Source organism: Lynx canadensis, chromosome A2, assembly GCF_007474595.2.
Source record: "Lynx canadensis isolate LIC74 chromosome A2, mLynCan4.pri.v2, whole genome shotgun sequence".
Taxonomy (NCBI): domain Eukaryota; kingdom Metazoa; phylum Chordata; class Mammalia; order Carnivora; family Felidae; genus Lynx; species Lynx canadensis.
This window is the reverse complement of record NC_044304.2, coordinates 73,927,144-73,948,321: the sequence shown is the minus strand read 5'-3', so window position 1 is coordinate 73,948,321 and position 21,178 is coordinate 73,927,144. Positions and strand designations below refer to the sequence as shown.

The 21,178-nt window shown below is 44.1% G+C and overlaps 1 protein-coding gene across 1 annotated transcript in view; it reads left to right on the top strand.

The window, feature by feature from the left end:
* POU6F2 (POU class 6 homeobox 2) overlaps positions 1–21,178 on the top strand; it is a 491,340-nt gene that overhangs the window by 365,773 nt on the left and 104,389 nt on the right. Inside the window, exon 5 of the mRNA XM_030307717.1 lies at positions 4,158–4,504. Coding sequence (XP_030163577.1) covers positions 4,158–4,504 — 347 coding nt within the window. The remainder of the gene's footprint in view (positions 1–4,157; positions 4,505–21,178) is intronic.

The following is a 21,178-nucleotide window of genomic DNA, read 5'->3' as shown; positions in this document are numbered from 1 at the left end:
TGGAGAAATGAAAGATTCCTGGTTACTCCTTTGTCATATTAAATTATTTATTGGGGAGGTTTCGAGCCACTGGTTTCGCCGCAGTGTTCTCTCTAGGAAATTCAGAGTTGGCTGGAATTTTGTTTGGGTTTCTTTTTTAAAAGTGTAAGTTTAAGAAAAATGTTAAGTGAATGTAACGTCAATTTCTATGCATCTCTTTTTTTCCTTCATAGCGACTGATATTGTAGTTAAATTTCACATTTACTGTTGGTCTACATAGTGTATAGTAACCAGCCAGGGGGGAAACAATCATAAAAGGAAGTAAATACCAGGGAAGAAAGTAAGAATCATTTTTTAAAATTTATTTGTTTACTTTTTTTTTTTTTTTAATTTTTTTTTTTCAACGTTTATTTATTTTTGGGACAGAGAGAGACAGAGCATGAACGGGGGAGGGGCAGAGAGAGAGGGAGACACAGAATCGGAAGCAGGCTCCAGGCTCTGGGCCATCAGCCCAGAGCCCGACGCGGGGCTCGAACTCACGGACCGCGAGATCGTGACCTGGCTGAAGTCGGACGCTTAACCGACTGCGCCACCCAGGCGCCCCTATTTGTTTACTTTTGAGAGAGAGAGAGACTGAGAGAGAACAAGTGGGGGAGGGGCAGAGAGAGAGAGGGAGACACAGAATCCGAAGCAGGCTCCAGGCTCTGAGCTGTCAGTACAGAGCCCCAGGCAGGGCTCGAACTCACAAACAGGGAGAACAATGACCGGAGCCAAAGTCGGATGCTTAACTAACTGAGCCACCCAGGCGCCCCCAGAAAGTAACAATCTTTAATCTTACATGCATAGGGTCAGAGTTCACACTCAACAATTATCATTTAATCCACAAACATTCTCTATAGTTAAATGTCTTTGAACCTTCCTATCTTGTGTGTGTATCTCAGTACGCTTTATACAATGAGCTGTTTTAGAGGCTCCGGGCTTTACTGCTTTTTTTTTTTTTCACTTTCGTTTTACACAGTGTTATGTAGGTAGCTTTGCTGTTTAGACCAGCGTTGCATTCTTGTATAAACCCCTCATGGTTTTCTTTGCATCCAGTACACACCTGGACATAGTTTATTATCCATCATTTTTTGCCTACCGATGCCAAATTAGCTTATGTAAAAACCTCGAAGAGGTTTTGTGGAGGTTAACTTAATGCCTTTCCAGACAAGCTGCAGGTTATGGGAAGGAAAGAGCCAAGCAATGTGAACATAGCAACATAAAGGAACGAAGACACGTTTGGACCCGTGTCTCATTAGTAGGTTAGGGTCTGCTGCACCTCCCCATCTGCCAATATCTGTCTGCCAATATTCCCCAGTCTACCCTGCTTCTAAATGCTGATTTAGATAAATGCTTTTCTAACCAAAATGAAACAGTATGGTATTTAAGTCAACCATGAAAATAGGCGCTGACATGTGTGCCCCCCCACCTGAAAGAAATCAGGACGGGCTTGATTTGAATCAGGCAGGAGGCCAGATGCAATCAGATTCCCCAGATCTGTAACTCTACCAAGAGAGATCAAATCCCACTCCTCCAGGACCTTCCAGATTGCGGAAGATCCTGGGAGGTCAGAATTGAGCTGGGCTCCCAAACTGTCAATAAAATGTGATTTTGTACGATAGGAATGGGCGGGTGGTGAAACCAGACCATTCCCTTAAAGTTCCAGTAAATGGGATGACTGGGTATTTTTTTCTAGAGAGACTTAATTTTTTAGAGCATTTTTGGGTTTGCAGCAAAATTGGGCAGAAGGTTCAGATAGTTCCCATTGACTGGTTATTTTCCAGCCCTCTCATACACACCATCTCTACCTTTGGAATCCCAGAGCACTCTGGACTCACATGCAAGGCAGGGCACACAATGGACCAAGTGGTTGAACAGACCTAGATTAATTCAGCAACCCAGTGAAAACTTGCCATCCCAACTGGTCCAATGTGGAAGCTCTACGTGGTGTCTGAGAGCACAGATTGGTATTTGGTGCCCCTGGGAGCCATCAAACTACCGTTTCACCAATACATGTGTGCCTGGCTTTAAACAAACCTGATTTTAAAAAAAGAAATAAAAATAAACAAATCCAATTATATATTTTTTTTTAAGTTTTTAAAAATATTTTTATTTATTTTTGCGACAGAAAGAGACAGAACATGAGCAGGGGAGGGCCAGAGAGAGAGGGAGACACAGAATCGGAAGCAGGCTCCAGGCTCTGAGCTGTCAGCACAGAGCCCGATGCGGGGCTCAAACCCACAGACTGTGAGATCATAACCTGAGCCGAAGTCGGACGCTTAACCGACGAGCCACCCAGGCGCCCCCGATTATATATTTAAAATCTGACTTACACCGGAGGCTAATTGGGAGTGATCTGTCTTTCCATCACTTTCAAAAGATAGGCTCTCCACCCTCTCTGAGCTCTAAAATCATCCCAAACTTCCCAGAGCCTCTGTACCGGCAGTCCATTCTCCACGTTGTCCTTCAGAAATATCACCTAAGCCAGGCGGTGTCATCTGGGCGCTTCTCACATTCTGTAATATCCTCTCTTCCTTCCTTTCGAGGAATGACCCTCACTCTCTTGAACCGTCCTCGCTCTCCTTCGGCACCCTCTGTGAACACTGTCCTGGCCTCTCTAACCCAAAGAAAACTCCCTGTCCTGATTCTCTGGGTCATTTTGGTCTACCATTAGCAGGACTCTGTAAAATTACCCCCAAACCTGATTGTTTCCTATGAGTTAATCTGATCTCCAATAAATAGATGATGAACTCCGTGAAGGCAGGATTGGCTCCTTGAGTCCTACACATTGGCACAGTACTTGTGCCTAGCTGATGTTCAGTAAGCCTAACGAAATGACTCTGAAATTTACAAAAATAGTCATTGCTTGGTTTTCTTACAAAGTTCTCTAGGTGTCCTCAACATATGAATCAATGTATACAGACTTCCCAAGAACATATTTGTTGTGTGAAGGCAGGTGTGCAATACGGCACTTTATGGAACCACAAGATTTTTTTTTTTTTTTAAGGAGCATTTCTTTAAAAATAGGGACTAGTTTAATGTGACAAAGAGGAGTTTTTATTTATTTATTTATTTATTTTAATTCTATTTTTTAAATTTATATCCAAACTAGTTAGCATACAAAGAGGAGTTGTTAATGTTGAAAATCTTGACTAATTCTAGGTAGGGGAGAAGCAGGAAGACATTGCAGCCAAGGCCAATGGGTTCAACATCGACCCTTACATTTATTTGTAGGCTAGTTGGAAAGCTTTTAGACTGAGATTCAGGCAAAGAAGGAGGTGAACTTGTCGCAGTAATTTTCTCTAGATCATTCTTTGGCCAACCTGTCTTCCTCCTGCAGAAATCGTTCAGAGCCAGATGGGCATATGAGAACAAATTTACTGCACTCAGCCTTAAGAAGCTGGGCCCACCAACTCCTACTTTTCAAAGAACAAGGGAATCTTGAAAAGATGATATCATTCTCTCAGTCCCTGGCCTGGTTTTGAGGTGATAATGTGTCCAGTAACCACTGCAGAGTTCACAGTAGCCTGCTCTCTAAGCCTTCCAGTTTGGGGGTGGGGGTAAGGGAGCCCTGTCTGTTTGATCAGCAGGCAAAATATTCCCACTCAGGCTTTTATCTCTGCAAAGCTGAGAAGCATGTACCATCTTGAAATTAAAAAAAAAAACAAAACTGTACAAACTTGAAACTAACATGTCTGAAGTAGCGGGTGCCAACGACACCACCGACGGCACTGCTGATCAAAAGGAGGTGACAAACAACTTAGTTTCCTTGGGTTGAGCATTTGCCGAAAGAAGTAAACGGGTTGAACTTTTACAGTCGAAAGCAACTCTTGAAAGCGTTGAGTGTCTTTCCCAAGCCAGTGCGGGAAGGAAGAGCGAGAGAAGGCAGGGAAACCGTCGGCTCGCACTGCACGGTACCCTGCAAAGTAACGCCGGACGGGTGACCCGCTGGTCCTCCCCAAAGTTTACAATTCCCCTAGGAAGTGACTCTTCCCTCCCGGCGCCCCACAACCCCGGTCCGCACCGGAGCGGTGAGGGCGAGAGAGCAAACTCCGAGCTCGCGCGGAGCAAGCGGTCGGGGACACAGCGGGACGCGGCCGAGTGTGTTTCACCTGCACGTTCCCTTTCTCTCCTTGTAGCTACCTCATCCCTGAACTCCCAGCTCCAGCAGCTCCAGCAGCTCCAGCAGCTCCAGCCGCCGCCGCCGCCGCCGCCCGCCGGCCAGCACCCGCCGCCCGGCCCGCAGGCGCCCCCGCAGCCCCCGCAGCCGCAGCCCCAGCCCGCCCCGCCCCAGCAGCCGCCTCCCGCCTCCCAGCAGCCGCCGGCTCCGCCAGCTCAGCCCCAGCAGCAGCCTCAGCCCCACCCCCACCCCCCGAGCCAGAACCAACCGTCTCCGACTCAGCAGAGCGCGAGCCCCCCTCAGAAAGCCAGCCAGTCTCCGGGACATGGCCTTCCGTCGCCGCTCACGCCACCCAATCCTCTGCAGGTATGCTCCCCGCCCCGCCCCGTGAGCTCCGGGGGACCTGTCCTCGGGGTCGCGCCGTCCCCCCGCCGCCCCCCGCCCCCCAGGCCGAGGGCCGGTCAGACTTAGCACCCAGGTCTGCAGCACCTAATTCGAATTGATCTCCTAGACGTAGGGAAGAGGAAGCAAATAGCAGGCGGCTGGGGATGCATGTAAAGGAAACAAATAGAAGCCCATTGATGTTGCCCTCCAATGGATAAATGTGTTCTGTTTCCTCCTGTGAGAGGCCGGCACTGTAAGTGCACTTGTAGCCTGTAATAATTCCATTTTATGATACTTTCTGAAGGCAGCAAAGATAGCATCCAATTAAAATTATTACCAGCACAGTTTTGTAGCCCCGTGGAGAACTGCATCTCCTGTCCATGAGGCATGGTGGTTATTTCTCTATATTATGAATACAACAGTGTCTTACCTTAAGTACTTTGTGCTCTTTTGTTTCTATTTTTCTAAAGACTCTCTGGGGTTAGGAGGGTAAAGAAATTCAGCCCCTGGTCTGTGTCCCAGATTCCAACCATTCCAACCATGGACTAACAATTTCTCTAAAATTATGCAAACAGCCTCAACAAATCTGCATTTTTATAAAATAATAAAGCTTCTATACATTGACTTTTTTACCTTGAGGCCCAGGGCATCAAAAATAGATATTCAGGCTAACTACCAGAGCTTATCCTTAATCGACCATCATTCAGGAATACAGAACTTTAAAGTTCAGAAAGCCATTCTTAACTTAGATGCCTCTAAAATAAATTAGCTTCAGAATATAATGATTGTGGTGTCAACACCTCAGATCCAGAAATTAATAGCCCAGGTTTTGACTTACACAGTGATGTTTTCCCCAGTGAGATGACAGATGATTTAGTGCATTGGTGATACAGTGACAAAGTCCAACAAAGTGAGCAGCCCATACACTCATTTCAAATGCCAACTCAACCCCCTCCTTGATTCTGGGGCAGGCGGCCCGGCCCTCCCCTACCTGAGGACAACAATAGCCATGAGTCCCCAGGTCCTCAACAGCAAAGTATGCAAAGCCACACTAGCTTGACACACAGAGAGGCCAGTGGATTTAGAGTTAGCATTTGAGAACTGATTTTGTTTGTTGTCCCCTAACTTTGTTGCTATGAACTTGAATTCTCAATGGTGGCCCCAAGTTTTCCTGGAAATGAAACCATTTGGGTAAGATGAGTAATTGTGTTTTCCCCGGCACTTGGGTCGTTGTTGCTTGGAAGGTGAACGTTCTTTTGAGTCGGGTTTGAATATGTATTTTTTTTTTAAATCTTACAAGTGCGAGACAACATAATGCCTTTGACCTGGGACTGCCATGAACGCAGGCTATAAAAATCCAAAGTGTGCACTTGGCACCTACGGAGAAAATAGGTACAATCAAACTTACAAGATGCATGATTGCAGCCATCCTAATGTTTTTAGCATTTGGAATTCAACTCTATTATTCCAGAGAATGAGTTTAATGCTTTTTAGGAGCAGTTAAATTAGATGGACCTACACACCATATGATTAAACACTTCCTCTATGTGAGGCACCCAAATAGGAGAAATTACCAACGAAAAGAACTTGTGCGGCTCTGAGGGATGAAGTTACTTAGCTCAGTCCCCAGTTGTTGTATCCAGTCCAGTGTTCCTTACAGTGGAGCGACACTTTGAGCTCTGTGGACATCAGTCTTTTCTGAACAGTGTCAATATCTTATAAATCTCTATTGGCCACTGAAAGTCAGTTGGCTTTGATAGGACTTGTGGATGAGGTGACCGATCAGCCTCATGGAAATAAATTCCAACAGGAGAACTTCCAGAAGTCATTCAATGGTTTCCTATGAAAATCCAGGGGACCTGTTGCGTTTTGTGTTGTTTTTGCAAGAAATGAAGGCTGAGAGTCACATTTCTTTCTTTACAGCCTTGAGAGAATATTCTTTTTTGCTATTAGGGTTTAAAAACATTTTTTTTAATGTGTATTTATTTTTGAGAGAGATGGAGACAGAATGCGTGTGGGTTAGGGACAGAGCAAGAGGGAGACACAGAATCCGAAGCAGGCTCCAGGCTCCAAGCTGTCAGCACAGAGCCCGACACGGGGCTCAAACCCACCAGCTGTGAGATCATGACTTAAGCCGAAGTCAGACACTCAACCAACTGAGCCACCCAGGTGCCCCTTTCCTATCGGGGTTTTAACTCATAAACTTAACAAATACATTGGTAAGGTAATACTCTTAACTTCTGTGGATCTAATGCATGACCACTGAAGGAATGATATAGTAAAACATTTTAAAATATTGCCGAGTAGATAGAGAACTAATTTTTAAGAAGAAAAAGGTTTTTTTTCCCCTTTACTATAGGCATGTGTAAAGAAAGTGAAGAATTCCATGGTTTTGAAATACTGTTTTCTTTCTACACTAACTGAGGGGTTTTTGAGTTTGTGGAACATGAAATGTTTGAACTTTTTAAAAAGAAAACTTTAAGAGGACCTGCAAAGATATTTAACTCTCAAAGGTAATGATCTTTATGCACCAGAGTAAAGTGTTTTTGTCTGAAGATGATTAAAAGAACAAAGATCAACTAAAATCAGATATGACATTTTAAATTCTATTTTACAATTCTTTGTTTTATGTGGGCTTTGTCCTTTTACATTGTTCAAACTCTGCTTGCGAGAGAGCAGTTTAGAACTAGGCAACTTAGGTTGTCAGGGAAAACCAGGAATTCAGAAGGTTTAAAAAACAACTTCGAAGAATAATAATTATTTCTACAAGTGTACAGAGGCTGTCACATCTTCAGAAAAATATAATAAATGTAAGTGGCTTGTGTCAGTCTAGCTGGGTGAGGTCATTTCTCGAGATGAAAATTAAAAAAAAGGGGGCGCCTGGGTGGCTCAGTCGGTTGAGCGTCCGACTTCAGCTCAGGTCACGATCTCACGGTCCATGAGTTCGAGCCCTGCGTCGGGCTCTGGGCTGATGGCTCAGAGCCTGGAGCCTGCTTCCGATTCTGTGTCTCCCTTTCTCTCTGCCCCTCCCCCGTTCATGCTCTGTCTCTCTCTGTCTCAAAAATAAATAAAAAAAGAAAAAAGAAAAAAGAAAATTAAAAAAAAAAAAAGTGAAGAGAGCTGGCCGGCTGTATCACTCTAGACTGAAACTCTCCAAATAGTTCTGGTCGAGTTTTGCTCTACTATTGCAATATAAGTTTTCCACCCTTTAACTCAATTCCATGAAATTGACTGCATTTACGAAACCAGGTTGTTGCTTCAAGACAGATAGGAGTCTAGAGTATTGTCACTTCAGAGTACTAATTTTTGGTTGCTCAGGGTTATAGGGGAGCTGGGTGTCTAGCGTGGGCACCAGAGCTGGCCCCTGGAGGGCTGTCTTTGGAATCTCCATGGGCACTTGAGAGCTACCCACCCACAAATTCATTCTCAGGAAGGATGAGGAGAGAATTTATACTTCTCAGGATAAATAAGAAAAGCAGACTTGGGTTTACAAAACACACCTATGAGTTGAATTTAATCCTTAGGTTCCAGGATAAATATCAATCCATACTTCTTACCTTTGCCCTAACCCATTGGCCCCAGGCTGTGCCAGAAGCTGAAACTAGACATACAGAATGGGTTGGGCAGGAGCAGATCAGAAACATAAATGGAAGCAACTTTGGGGAGGAAAATATAGGGTCTCATCATTCCTAGGTAGAAAAAACAATGTACGGTTTTAATTTCAACATATAATTTTGATCTGGATAAAGACCCTGTAAGCATAAGAATGGTGAAATACCTCCTTTCTGTGACCTTTGAGATGGCTTTTCTGGAGATCGTTCCTTGGGAGTCTGTATTTGCACTAGGGAAATTCTAAACGTTGTGTAAAAGCCCTGATGCGCACGTGCCCTTTCGTCAGTGATCTGGAGATAAGCTGGATGTGGTTGGAGCCTCGTCACAGTGCCATGGGAATAGGGGGGCTCCAGGGTTTGAGGTCTTACTCTCGTTCTGACCCTCCTCCAACTAGCTGACAACTTTGGACAAGTCACATTAGCTCTTTGGACTTCGTTTTCCTTGTCTGTTAAATGTGTGGTCTATATAATTTTTAAGATCCTTTTCAGGCCTGGGAGTCTATGGAAATGTTGTTAGGCCTGTAGAATAGTATTGGCTATTGAAAACTCGGTGGTCCTGAAGATTCTGTGAGTATTCTTCAAGGTCAGGTTAATTTCTTCCCACTCAGCTGGGTGGCAGAGTGGAAAGAAAGTGGGGACACACATAAGTGGGATAATGATAGCAGAAGCAGATTTTATCTTAGCCAGAGAGTCCAAATTAAAGTCAAGTTTTTATCCTCAGAGAGTCACCGCTGTAAACTGTGGTCCCAGATTGCTTTTCCACACCTATGCATTAGAGGAGCTTACGAAACCAAATGCTGCATTTAACCTTGGCCTTCTGCATGTCGTCTTGCATGGCAGGAGGCAGGATAATCTTTTCCCTTTCTTGTTGTATTGCACATTTTAATAAATAACAGAGGGAGAGAGAAATCCATGGAAGCAGTTACGGGAGGGAAAGTTATCTATGCTTGTTGAGGAATGAGGGGCATGGTCACCTCCTCAGAGGTGAAGTTGCTCGAGAGATAGTATAAAATTGCTCTCGACCACGTGCATTTGCTAAGGGAAAGGTCTTGTTACCACTCAGGCACCCAGGAGTAAAACTGCATCCATTCCACCTCTGCTAGGCAGTGGACACAGCCTCCTGATCTTCTCATGTGGGACGTTTTCCGACAAAACTTTCAACACTAAGTTCCAAAGTGTGTGAGTGATAGAGGGTGGTATATTATCACCAAAGAGCCCAACCCCTTGAGAAGCAGTTAGAGGCACATGACTTTCATCCTTTGAAAGCAAATTGATCTCCAATGGCTTCTTCCTATAGGAAGGTTCAATATAACACTGCATGTTAACTAACTGGAATTAAAATAAAAACTTTAAAAAAGAAAGGAAGAAAGGAAGGAAGAGAAAGAAAGAAAAAAAAGAAAAAAAGAAAAGAAGGAAGGAAGGAAGAAAAAGGAAGGAAGGAAGAAGAAAGAAAGAAAGAAAGAAAGAAAGAAAGAAAAGGAAGGAAGGAAAGAAGGAAGGGAGGAAGGAAGGAAGGAAGGAAGGAAGGAGGATACGGAAGGAAGAGAGAGGGAGGGAGGGAGGGAGGGAGAGGGGCTCAGCGCCCTGGGCCAACCTCCTTTCTCCCCAGCAGTTAGTCTTCATTTAACCTGGAATGAGTTAAAACTTTGTGAGTCTAAGTTTTTTCATCTATAAAGCGAGGGGGTAAAATTAGACACTCTCTCGAGCTCCTTCTTCTATTCTATTTGCAGTTTTATATCACAAACCTCTGAAACTGGATTGGGTGACCCATGCCGGTGCAGGGGACAAAAACAATCTTTGTCCTCTCTGCTCATCCCAGGTTCTCAGGCTGGGCCCATAAACTAGACTCACAAATGACAGACTCACAGGAGAAAACCAAACAGGAGCTTATTAGCATGGGCGTCACCCTTGGGAGCACTCAGTGATGTGCAACTCAAAGGGGGTGGTTAGAACCGGGGTTTACGTAGTGGTAGGTAGCATTTTAACAAAAGAACAACACATTCGTAGAGAAGGGACAAGACAAAGGAGAAGGACATGGAAGTTCCAGGGATGGCAAGTTGTGAGAAAGCAAATATGTGAGGAATTGCCCAGCGGTATGGGCTGGTTTCAGCAAGACCTGTTATACAGATTCCTCGATTGCTGAAAAGGCTCTCCGGTTGTTCCCAGTCATCAACTGCCATGCTTCCCGGTAGAGAGGGAGGGGCGGGTCACGTCTTTACACATTTATGCCCTGCTTTTGGCAAATAGGGAATGTCAGAGAGCTTTTCTTATATCTACCTGTTTTTAGTTGCCTTCAGCTTGAAATAATCCTCATGCCGAAGTGACACGTTTGGGGGTGGCATATTCTGCTACCCTTTGCAGGCACATTCACCTCATAATCCCTTTGTGGCCTTGGTGATTCTAAAAGAACTCAGACATCTTCGCGCCTACACGGGGCTGAATCACTGTAGAATTCTCCTAACCTGGACCAAGACTAGGGTGAGGCAAGGGAGGCACTCAGATGCAAGATTCAAGCTGCCCCCCAAAAGGCAATTGTCAAGATAGATAATATTTTAGTGCAGTGTTTCAAAAAATCAAAACGAATGCCCAAATCCAAGATGAACTGAACATCAATTTTTTAGATACAGGATCAGTAACAGTCTCGAGTCGTATTGGAGTCTGAGGCAAGAGGAAAAAGTCAGTAATGCTGATTTTGTGGATCATGAATTTTTCACGTTCATTTTGATTCTTTTAAAATATCACATTAGGGGCGCCTGGGTGGCTCAGTCAGTTAAGCATCCAACCTCAACCTCAGCTCGGGTCATGATCTCGCAGTTCATGAGTTCGAGCCCTGTGTCAGGCTCTGTGCTGCCACTCCAAGCCTGGAGCCTGATTCAGATTCAGTGTTGGCTTCCCTCTCTGCCCCTCCCCCACTCACACTGTGTCTCTGTCTCTCTCTCAAAAATAAACAAGTCAAAAAAAAATAAGTTAAAAAAATTCTTAATATCACGTTATTCATCTGGATTACTGTGTTTTGAAGCAAATCCTTAAATGTTGTACCTGAGCTGCGTGTCTCACATCTCTCAACTTTAACCCTCATCTTTTGGGTTGAGCTGGCAGATATTTTCCAAGGCTGGTGGCATTCTGTCCGCTGTAAATTCCATTCAGGTCTTGGATGCCACTTTCTAGTGGAACTTGAAAATGGCATCAAATTTTGCACAATCCAAAAGCAAGAGTGTGTTTTACAGTGGATTGGGGCTTACCAAACTGCGTATGCATGGATCTAATAAACCGATCATTGTGATTGAATTGAAAAGTGTTGACAGTCAATAATTGGTTTGGCTGACATTTTTCACCCAACTGATTTATGGTTTTACGAAATCCAGTAAGTTTGGTAAAAATGGTGGAAATATCACGGTGTAGGCAGCATCCTCCTAGAGCAACTCAGGCTGTGAGGACCTTTCAAAAATGGGAAGAGTCCACACAGTTGTGCATAAGACTTCCTCTCAGGCTAAAGAACCGAAAGAAAATTAATTATTATGGAGGACAAAACCCATCTAAACCCAGAGAATTATCATGGAGATTAAATACAACATACTGATGGAAAGGCTTTGTGTGTTATAAGTATGTTAAGCAGCTGTTGATTATACCGCAGATATGAAACAGTACGAATTTATTTCTGTGTATCCCATCGTCTGGTAAATTGAGGGTTCCGTGCATCGTTCATCCATTCAGCAAGAGTTTGGGTGGGAAATGGGAGTCCCTTTACCCAACCGTACTCAGCACTGAATAAAATAAACAAAACATACTTATCCACATTCTCTGCAAGGGACAATTTTTCCTTTTATGAAAGAAAGAAAATCTCCTTAAAAAAAAAAAAAAAAACCTCAGTTCAACATTACTGACATTTCAAAGAATTTATTACAAGCATTCGAGATCCGGGAGGAACAGCAAAGTTTATATTGCTTTGAGAGTGGCAGGGGGAAAATTAGTTTACCAAGAATATACTTATATACTGTGGTGCTTCTTTGTCATTGTCTAGATTTACCATTTCTGTTACTGCTGGGTAGATTAGTCAAATCATGTAGAAAAGGGCTTAACAAAGCAGGCAGCGTGTTCACCCCACTGACTATGGAAGCTCACGTCAAGTAGCGACAGATAGGAAGGGTGCCAGACTCGAAGGGGGGTGGAGAGATTATTGCTGCATTTGAACGTGGCACGCCGTAACTCCCCCCAAGGAAAGCAGCGCCTCTCCGATCATGACAGTGGGCGGATCTGAGGCTTGTCTGCCCTGCGCTCAGCAGTGAGACTGGAGCCACACACAACGTCCAGTCGCATCACCCTGTGTCGGATGTGGCTCATAAGCGAATCTCAAAGTCTAGTTCAGAATAGTTCTGAAAGAATTTTGCCTCCATGTGCATAGATGCAGGCTTTAGTGGCAATTTGAGACGTGCCGAATGTGCTGGCTGGCACTTCGCTCTGAATGAGCAAAATAACAGCTGGTATTTGTGTTAATGCAGTATTCTTGGGCTTGCATGATCAAGCGTTATTCCTCATATTTTAGCCCCAATTCATTTCCCACAGGTTTGGGATACATTTTCCACGGGCTTTTAAATTGACTTCCACAGGATAGACCTGCAAGTGAAGGTTCTCCGGGTTGTAAAGAAAGCACTTCTGTCATTATCTGCAAACATTTATCAAGCACCTGTGGTGTGCATGGTAGCCCCAGGAAAGGTCTGCAGAGCAATGTGGGGCCATAGAGAGAGCATGGTCTTTAGAAGCAAACAGACTTGAACTTGAATGAATGCTGGCTCTGCTGAGCACTTGGGTGAGGTCAGCCCATCGATTTCCTCATTGGCTGGAGGGATGATATGGGGACTAAATGTGATGGTTTCCATGAGAGGATCTAATTCACTTCCTGACAGTTAGCTGGCACTAAAAACTACCAGAATCCTGCCTGCCTTTCTTCCTTTTTTGACTACAGACATTATCATCCAAGGGAAACAGGAGACCCAACAGACCCACTCAAAGTTGAACAGAAAGCAAATAGTCACGGGAATATAAAAGTGCACATGTACACAATAACATTGCACACTGCACACTACAGAAAAAGCCATAGAAGCTAGAATGAGGCTCATAATTACACACAAGTTTTGCAGAGTTGAGTCAGAGAGGTGAGGGGGATTTCTGAGGAGGGGGACACAGCAGAGGGAAGTGGGGACACCTGCAGCAAGGGCAAGCCTGCATGCAGGGGAGCAGGAAGAAAGAGAACTGTAGCAAAGTGCTTGTGTAATCTTAAAGAATTCTCACTTCAACCCGCAGAACCTCAGATTCTCCATCAATTAAGAACCAAAACTTTTTTTTTTTCCTTCTAAATTCCCGAAGTTGTGGGTTTCAGTGTGTGGGTGAACAGGAAGAATCTTGGTGATCCCGGTTCTGCCACTAACTGGCTGCGTGACCTTGCACAATCACCTAATCTCTGGGACTCAGTTGTGTCACTTACTATATGAAAAATTTGTATTAGATGATCTTAAAGTCTTTTCCGGCTCCACATTCTATTTATGAAATAATACAAATAAGGTGGTTTGGATTACACGGAAAGAAAGAGCTATGTATGTACAATAACATAACCCACAACACATACACAACACTCAAGAAAGACTCCTGATAGTATGTGACCAATATATGCAGTATGTTTGGAAATTTACAAAGTGCATTTTAGAGACATGATTTCATGCTTTGGTCTCATGGAATGACCATTATCATTTATCGACTGTATCCGTGTATCTTATACTCTCTGAGTATTTCAGCCTCTCATTTCCTCCTCACAATAGCCCAGAAGAGGCAAAAATTATCTTCGTTCAAATGCAGGGCAAAGAGACTGTCAGAAAGCTGAAGGAACTTCCTCACCATTACTGTCAGACTTCAGAGCATTCTCCGTTTATATTGTTCTGCCTCTGCAATGTTCGTTTGGGTCGTTGGTGAGCTATATATTCTCATTTCCTTATTTGGCTGCCAGCATTTTTGAAGGCAACATTTCCCGAAGTGCCTTTCATAAAACACCAGGCCAAAGAAATTGCATTGAAAATAGATTTCATGGTAGGTCAGATAGATAGATAGATAGATAGGGACCATACCGTATGCCAGTCCTAAATACTTCTCAATGAATAGCAGGACACTGAAAGTTAAAATACATCCCACAGTAGAGATGTCTAGTCAACATTATTTAACCAAGAAATTCTCAGACTTACGTAACCACTGAACCTTTTTTTTCACATAACACAAATAAATATCCCATGGAAAATCCCTCAGCAACCACTGCTCTATGGCTCCCTTCTCTAACTTAATACAGCGTCCGCACAACTAAATTAACCTTGCATTTCCTTATGCAAGGAACATCTTGCAAAAATCCACAGGCCAAATCCCATGGACTGGACGGTAGAGAAAAGAAATTACAGAAAAATGGGGAAAGGGGAGAAAACACTCAAAAGCAAAGCAAGAGCAGGGAAAGCTGAAAGCAAGGATGGTCCTTACAGTTGGCAATGAGAAAAACCACCTGGGTCAAAAAATGAAGGGAAGGTCTGGCTGGCTTGCCCCTCATGGCGGCTGAGGTCTTGGGGGGCTTCTCCTTTAGCTCGGCCTCCCCTCTTCGTCTTCTTCACTGCCCATTCTTTCTCCTGTTCACACATCACTGCACCTGGAACTGTGCCTCCCTGTACCAGGGCACAGAGAAGTGACAGGGTACCACTGGCCCCCATGGCCCCTGGCAACACCACGGAATCAACAGGACAGAGAGGGCATGCACCCTCCTCACCACACTCCCGCCCTCCTGGCTCTTGACTGAGAAGTTTCCAGTGGTCAATACCCTGACGACTTCCTTCTCAGCCTCTGCATTTTAAGAGTGGTTGGAATCCAAACAGGTGAAGCCAGTCTGAAATCTGTATGGCAAGCTGGGTGTAAGGCCTCTAGAGCACCAGATTCCGAAACTCTCTGTCTGTGGGACATTCTCTCAGTAGTAATGCTCCCATCCTGGCTCGCTCGCTTGCTTGCTTGCTTGCTTTCTTTCTTTCTTTCTTTCTTTCTTTCTTTCTTTCTTTCTTTCTTCTTTTCAAATTGTTATTTGTTTGTTTGTTTATTTTAATGTTTATTATTTATTTTTGAGAGACAGAGAGACACAGAGCAGGAGTGGGGGAGGGTTAGAAAGACATAGAATCCAAAGCTGTCAGCACAGAGCCTGACATGGGGCTCGAACTCATGAACCATAAGATCATGACCTGAGCCGAAGTCAGATGCTTTAACCAACTGAGCCACCCAGGCGCTCCTCAATTTTTTTTTTTAAATTCTAGCTACTTGACATACAGTGCAATATTGGTTTCAAGAGTAGAATTCAGTGATTCATCACTTACATACAACACCCAGTGCTCATCATGACAAATGCCCTCCTTAACACCCATCACCCATCTAGCCCATCCCCCACCCACCTCCCTCCATCAACCCTCAGTTTGTTCTCTATCTTTAAGAATCTCTTATGGTTTGTTTCCCCCAGCTCTTTTCTCATTTCCTATTTTAAAGAGAGAGAGAGTGAGCATACCTCAGAGGCACTGGTGTTTTCTTTCTCCTTCATCCTCCACTGTCGAGAACTAAATTGGGCATTCTGGCTTCAGTACAGAGACAAGACAGAGAAAGGCGCCATGTTGAGAATGGCAGTTCCAGAGAATTTTCTTTCGGGTGTAAGAGGAATCCACATGGCAAAGCTTCAGGTGCTCTTTGGAGTGGCTGTCCACTGAAAGGACAATTCCGAGTCCTTGGCCACTCAGTGGGGATGCCTGTGAGGCCATGGATGAACCCCACAGTGGTGGGGGAGTGCCCTGCAGGTAGATGCTGACAGCTCTCTTCTAGGAACTAGCAGCTGTCATTTGAAGGCCCAGTTGGGCTCTGATCAATGCAACTTTCCAGCCCAACACATTTCGTCTGAACTGTTGTTTGACTGGGATCAGCCTGGCGCCAGCCACCACTTAGTTTTCTACACCAGAAGATACTTCACTGTCATAAAAGAGAAGTAAAGTCAGGGATCTCCTTCTTTTCTCAGCTGGGCTCCATATCCTCCCTGAGGCTGGCCGCTCTTTCCCGAGTTGAGCTCTGTGTCATTGCATTGTGAGGTTATGAATGTGGCATTTAAAGAGAACAAAGCAACACTGAAGGGTTCAGAGAGGAGAAGATTTCAGAGAAACCCTCTCACTTCCCCCAAGGAAAACTCCCCTGAGTCTGGTTGTCTTGGAAACTTGTATGTTGTAAATCAGGGGGAAAATAATCTTGTATGTCGGAGGTTCTAAAAATTAACAGTCCTTACAGTAATTACCACGTCCGGCATTCTGCACCCCATGGAAAGAATTTGACCAATCTTGAGCTAAAACCAAATGGTCCTTGGAAACAACCTGGACAAGGCAGTTATTAGAGGCAGAAAGCAAAAATGGGGTATTTTCCAAGCTCCCTGAGTATAAATATCTCAGTGAATACATTTTAAGCATCTTCAAGGCACAATCTGCATACCATTTTCATTGCTACTGAACATCCTTAAGTGATAAAGTAGGTATCTTCATACCAGAAAGGCAGGCCTCCATGTAATCAAATATTTTCTGGGCCACAGAGGCCCATTATCCCACTGCCTTGTGTGACCTCCCGCCCTCTTCTTGACTCACCCAAGCCAAATCCTCTCCAAACAGCTGCGGCCATGCCCACACTGCATTTTGTTCAGTTCTTTGCGTTTTGATCAACTCTTTGCGTTCTTTTTTTAGGAGAACATTTACAAACTCAGCGGCAAGGGTTCTCACCATCAACTGCACATTGGGATTATCTGCAGAGTTTCTTTTTAAATCCCAAGGCCGAGGTCCCACCCAAAGATTCAGATTGGACTCTAGTGGGGCGGGTCACGGTTATCATCATTTTTTAAAGCTGTCCAAGTGATTCCAATGTGGAGCCAGGGTTGAGGATAATTACCTATTGTCTTGTAAATAGGCTCACAATTATTCATTTCTAAAAGAGCAAATTCCTACCTCTTATTTATACAAAACGCTTTTTACATGCAGTGTTGGTTGCAGGAGCGGTGCTAACTTTTATTCTATGATATAATAAAACTAGGTCTTCGTTTCTAAAAAGATTGAGCTGGTGTGACTTCTGCCCTACCCCTCCCCAGATTCACAGCCCACCAGGAAATGAAAACAACCATAAATGTACTTTGTTATCCACTGGAACCTCTCCCAGACTCTGAAGGTGGGTCATTAGCCAGTATTTGCAGAAAAATCTCACACCTTGTGATTCACCTCTGACACTCAACATAGAATATGAGAAATAAATAATCTTTTAACGCCCTCTGCAAATAAGAGTTTATGAGATGCCCAGTCTGATGCTAGATGGCATCTTATCCAGTCTATACCTGGGCTTCTCAAGCTTATATTTGCGTATGAAGCCCCCTGGGATCTTGATAAATTTACACTCCAATTCAGGAGCTCTGGGGTAGAAAGCCGACTCCAGATTCTGCATTTCTAATGAGCTTCCAGGTATGGTCCAGAGCTCAACAAACCTTAGATGTCCCAATAGCTCACTTCATGGGTCAGAAAGTTACAGGTAAGGACCTCTAAGAGGCACGATGCAAACCAAGGTCTATCTGCCATAACACCTTGTCTACTGTGCTAAATCTCCCTCTTTTTAGTCTTTTTTTCATTGTGGGATTTTCCTCTGTTTAAAGAAATCTCGTTTAAATCACAGAACGATTTCTTCCTTGCAGATGAAAACGGAGGTAAATTGCACAGTTGGAAGAAAGACTCTCACTGTCCCCTGTCTGGTCTTTCTTGTAGCTCCCGATTTAAGTTTCAGTCTTATCATTGCTCAAGAACCAGAAACTCTGCAGTTACGGGGGAGGATGGGGCCATACATTTTTCTCTTTATTTGGTAAATATACCAAATTTTCTTTGATCGTTTCTTGTAAAATGTCTTCCTCCTAGGGAGTCAGCTTGGCCCCCTTCTTGTGGCCCAGGGGCAGTGCATAGCGGAACTCATCCCACTGTCGGTACCGTGTGCTGTTGATGAGCACGATCCAATTCTTTGCCAGGGTCTTTGTGTAGACCAGTTCATTGTTGGATGTGTCATAGACAACCTCAGTAATGCTTGTTTTGCATGTACAACATTCAGAGCCCCTGGAGAAGTAAGTCCCCCACACCCAGCCTCAAGCCAGGGGACTTCTCATTGCCTCCCTGAATGCAGACTGTGTGTATGCCGGTGGGGGGAAGGGGGACAATCTTATTGGTGGGGGTGGGGGGACTTCCCAGCTCATACTTCTGCTTCTTGTGGCAGGGCTTTCTCTCAACCCATCTTGTGGCACTCAGGCCAGTTGTCCTGAGAGATGCCCATCGCTTGCGGTGCCCGCTGCAAAAAAGCTGTGATGTAGACTTTAAATCTTCGTGGGGCACCTGGGTGGCTCAGTCAGTTAAGAGTCCAACTTCTGCTTAGGTCATGATCTCCGGGTCCATGAGTTCAAGCCCTGCGTTGGGCTCTGGGCTGATGGCTCAGAGCCTGGAGCCTGCTTCGGATTCTGTGTCTCCTTCTCTCTCTAACCCTCCCCCGCTCACACTCTGTCAACAACAAACGTTAAAAAAAAATTTTTTTAATCTTCATAGTTACATGTATGTGTGCTCCATACTTGCGTGTACGTATAGTTGTGTTTATTGGTTATATATACACACAGGCACGTATTTATTTAAAAAAATTTTTTAGAAACACCCACTCAGGGATTCTGTAAAGTGTCCACTTATAGGGTCATCCGTGTAGTTTGGACAGATCAGCAAAGTGTGAGCACAGGGGCAGAAATGACATTGTCTGGGGTTTTCCTTTCTTGCCTTTTCTGCCTGGGACGTTTCCGAGAGAATGACTAAGCAGTGCCGGAGATTATGAATTTGCTTAAGTGTGAATGGCTGATTGCCGGGTGCAGCGCCCGGCCCTCCCCGAAGGTGATTGACTGGGGCTTCAGGTCCTCACACTTGATGCCTGGATTTGACTCGGAAAGTCTGCCAAGTCTTTTACTCGGAAATTTATCTTAATTAGATCTGAAAGACCTGCCACAGTAGAATAGTCACACCGATTAAAATGAAAAACAGGAGAAATTACTGATCAAATTAATCATAATGTCGGGTTACAGCTGTAGGTCTGATGTAATTTGCCACTCCAGTGAGTTACATCGGCCCGGCCCGGGAAAGGGAGCTGGCTTTACGCTGATCCGTAACACCCGCCCGCTCCAGGCGGCCCGGCAGGAGGCTGATTCCATTCATTTTCTTGGCTTGCTCTGACCTCCCTGCTGCTACTAGAAACAAATCAGGCACCAAACAAATGGAGGGGGGTGGGGTGGGGACGGTGAGTGGGGAGGTAAACGAGAAACATTCTCTTATCCCAGTGATTGTACGACTTCAAAATGGTGAGTCGTTTACAACTTGGCTGGGCAGGCTTGGGGCTTTGTTGCTCGTTGGGGTTTTCGCTTTTGTTTTTCGTTTCCACTTAACCTCATTTTAGTTTTACTTGTGGTGACCTGACATTGATTAGATGCAGAACGGGAATCAAAAGGTCAGAGGACAAAATCTTTGGCCCTAAGCAATGAGGAAAAACCTTTAGAAAAATCTCCTTGCCAACATGGCTCTAAACTGGGGCATGGATTGAAATAATGTGAAGTGTCACAGCAGAGAGGAAGAAGCCCGGGCTGTAAGAGCTGATTGTCCCCACGAGGGTACAGTCCTGGTATTCTGATCTTTAAATTAACATCCCTTTATACCCTACCTTGGGTTAGGGCGGGGTTGAGTAGGTGGGTAGGTGGAGTATACTATTTTTTTTTAAGAAAACAAGTCAGAGACTAGGTTCTTTTCAACAAATAGCCTTGACTCCGAGCTGTGATTCACTCAGTGTTCACAAAACATATCGCCCTATTAGCAATACAGAGAAGGCACCCTAAAGGACACCCTAGTCCAGACATTCTGTTGGCTATTCTCAGAAGTTAGAATTTAGGAGCAATGTAGGACTCCTTCCAATCAGTTCTGCTCTATCCCTAGCTGGAGGTGGGGGTGAGACTATGGGGGTTGGAGTCCTCTTAAAACAGAGGTGACTGGGAAGGTACAGAGAAAGGAAGCCTCCTTTCCATTCAGTGGCGATCAGATGACTCTGGAGCAGTAAGTTCTTCCTTTGTGAACATACGACGGGTTGTCCAAATCCCATTTAGTCATCCTGAGACCAGATGCTTATACCCTTTCATCTCCAGTGTGAAAAGGCCCCCATCCTTTCTTCATCCCACCGGGAATAAATCTGGTACCTTTTGTAAATGAGGGAGATAGGCAGTCACAGAAGATAAGGTGGCCTTGGCACTCAAGAGACCATGCCTTCTGGACCTTTCTATGGCTCTTTATGAAGATTTAGGTGGGACAGTGTGCCCAGACTGGGGAAGGATATAACAACCACGTTTTGAGTGGTTACTATATTGGCTTAGTTGTTTGTAACCAGATTTTTTTAAAGAAAATAATAATAGAGAATAGAAAATACCAGGGTATATCACACATAGTAAAGCTATTTATTTTTTCTTGAAGCTTCTGTTTAAGTTATATATGTGTAGATATATGTATATTGTTATATATATACATATACATATATATATATATATATATATATATATACACATAGAGAGAGAGAGATTTGTCCATGTGTTTATTTGTGTGTGTATATGTGTGTGTGTGGGGTGGGGGGGGGTAATACACAGTAAAGCCTTGGTTTGTGAGCATAATTCATTCCGGAAACATGTTTGTAGTCCAAAGCACACGTATGTCAAAGCAAATTTCAAGAACCAATGGCTCAGTTGTGATCATGTGACATTCAGCGTCATGCACTAACTCATACTGCAAGACCTCACTCGTTTATCAAGTTAAAATTTATTAGAAATCTTTGCTTGTCTTGCAGAACACTCGCAATCCAAGGTTTTACTATATATATATATATATATATATATATATATATATATATATATTCTATGTATGTATGT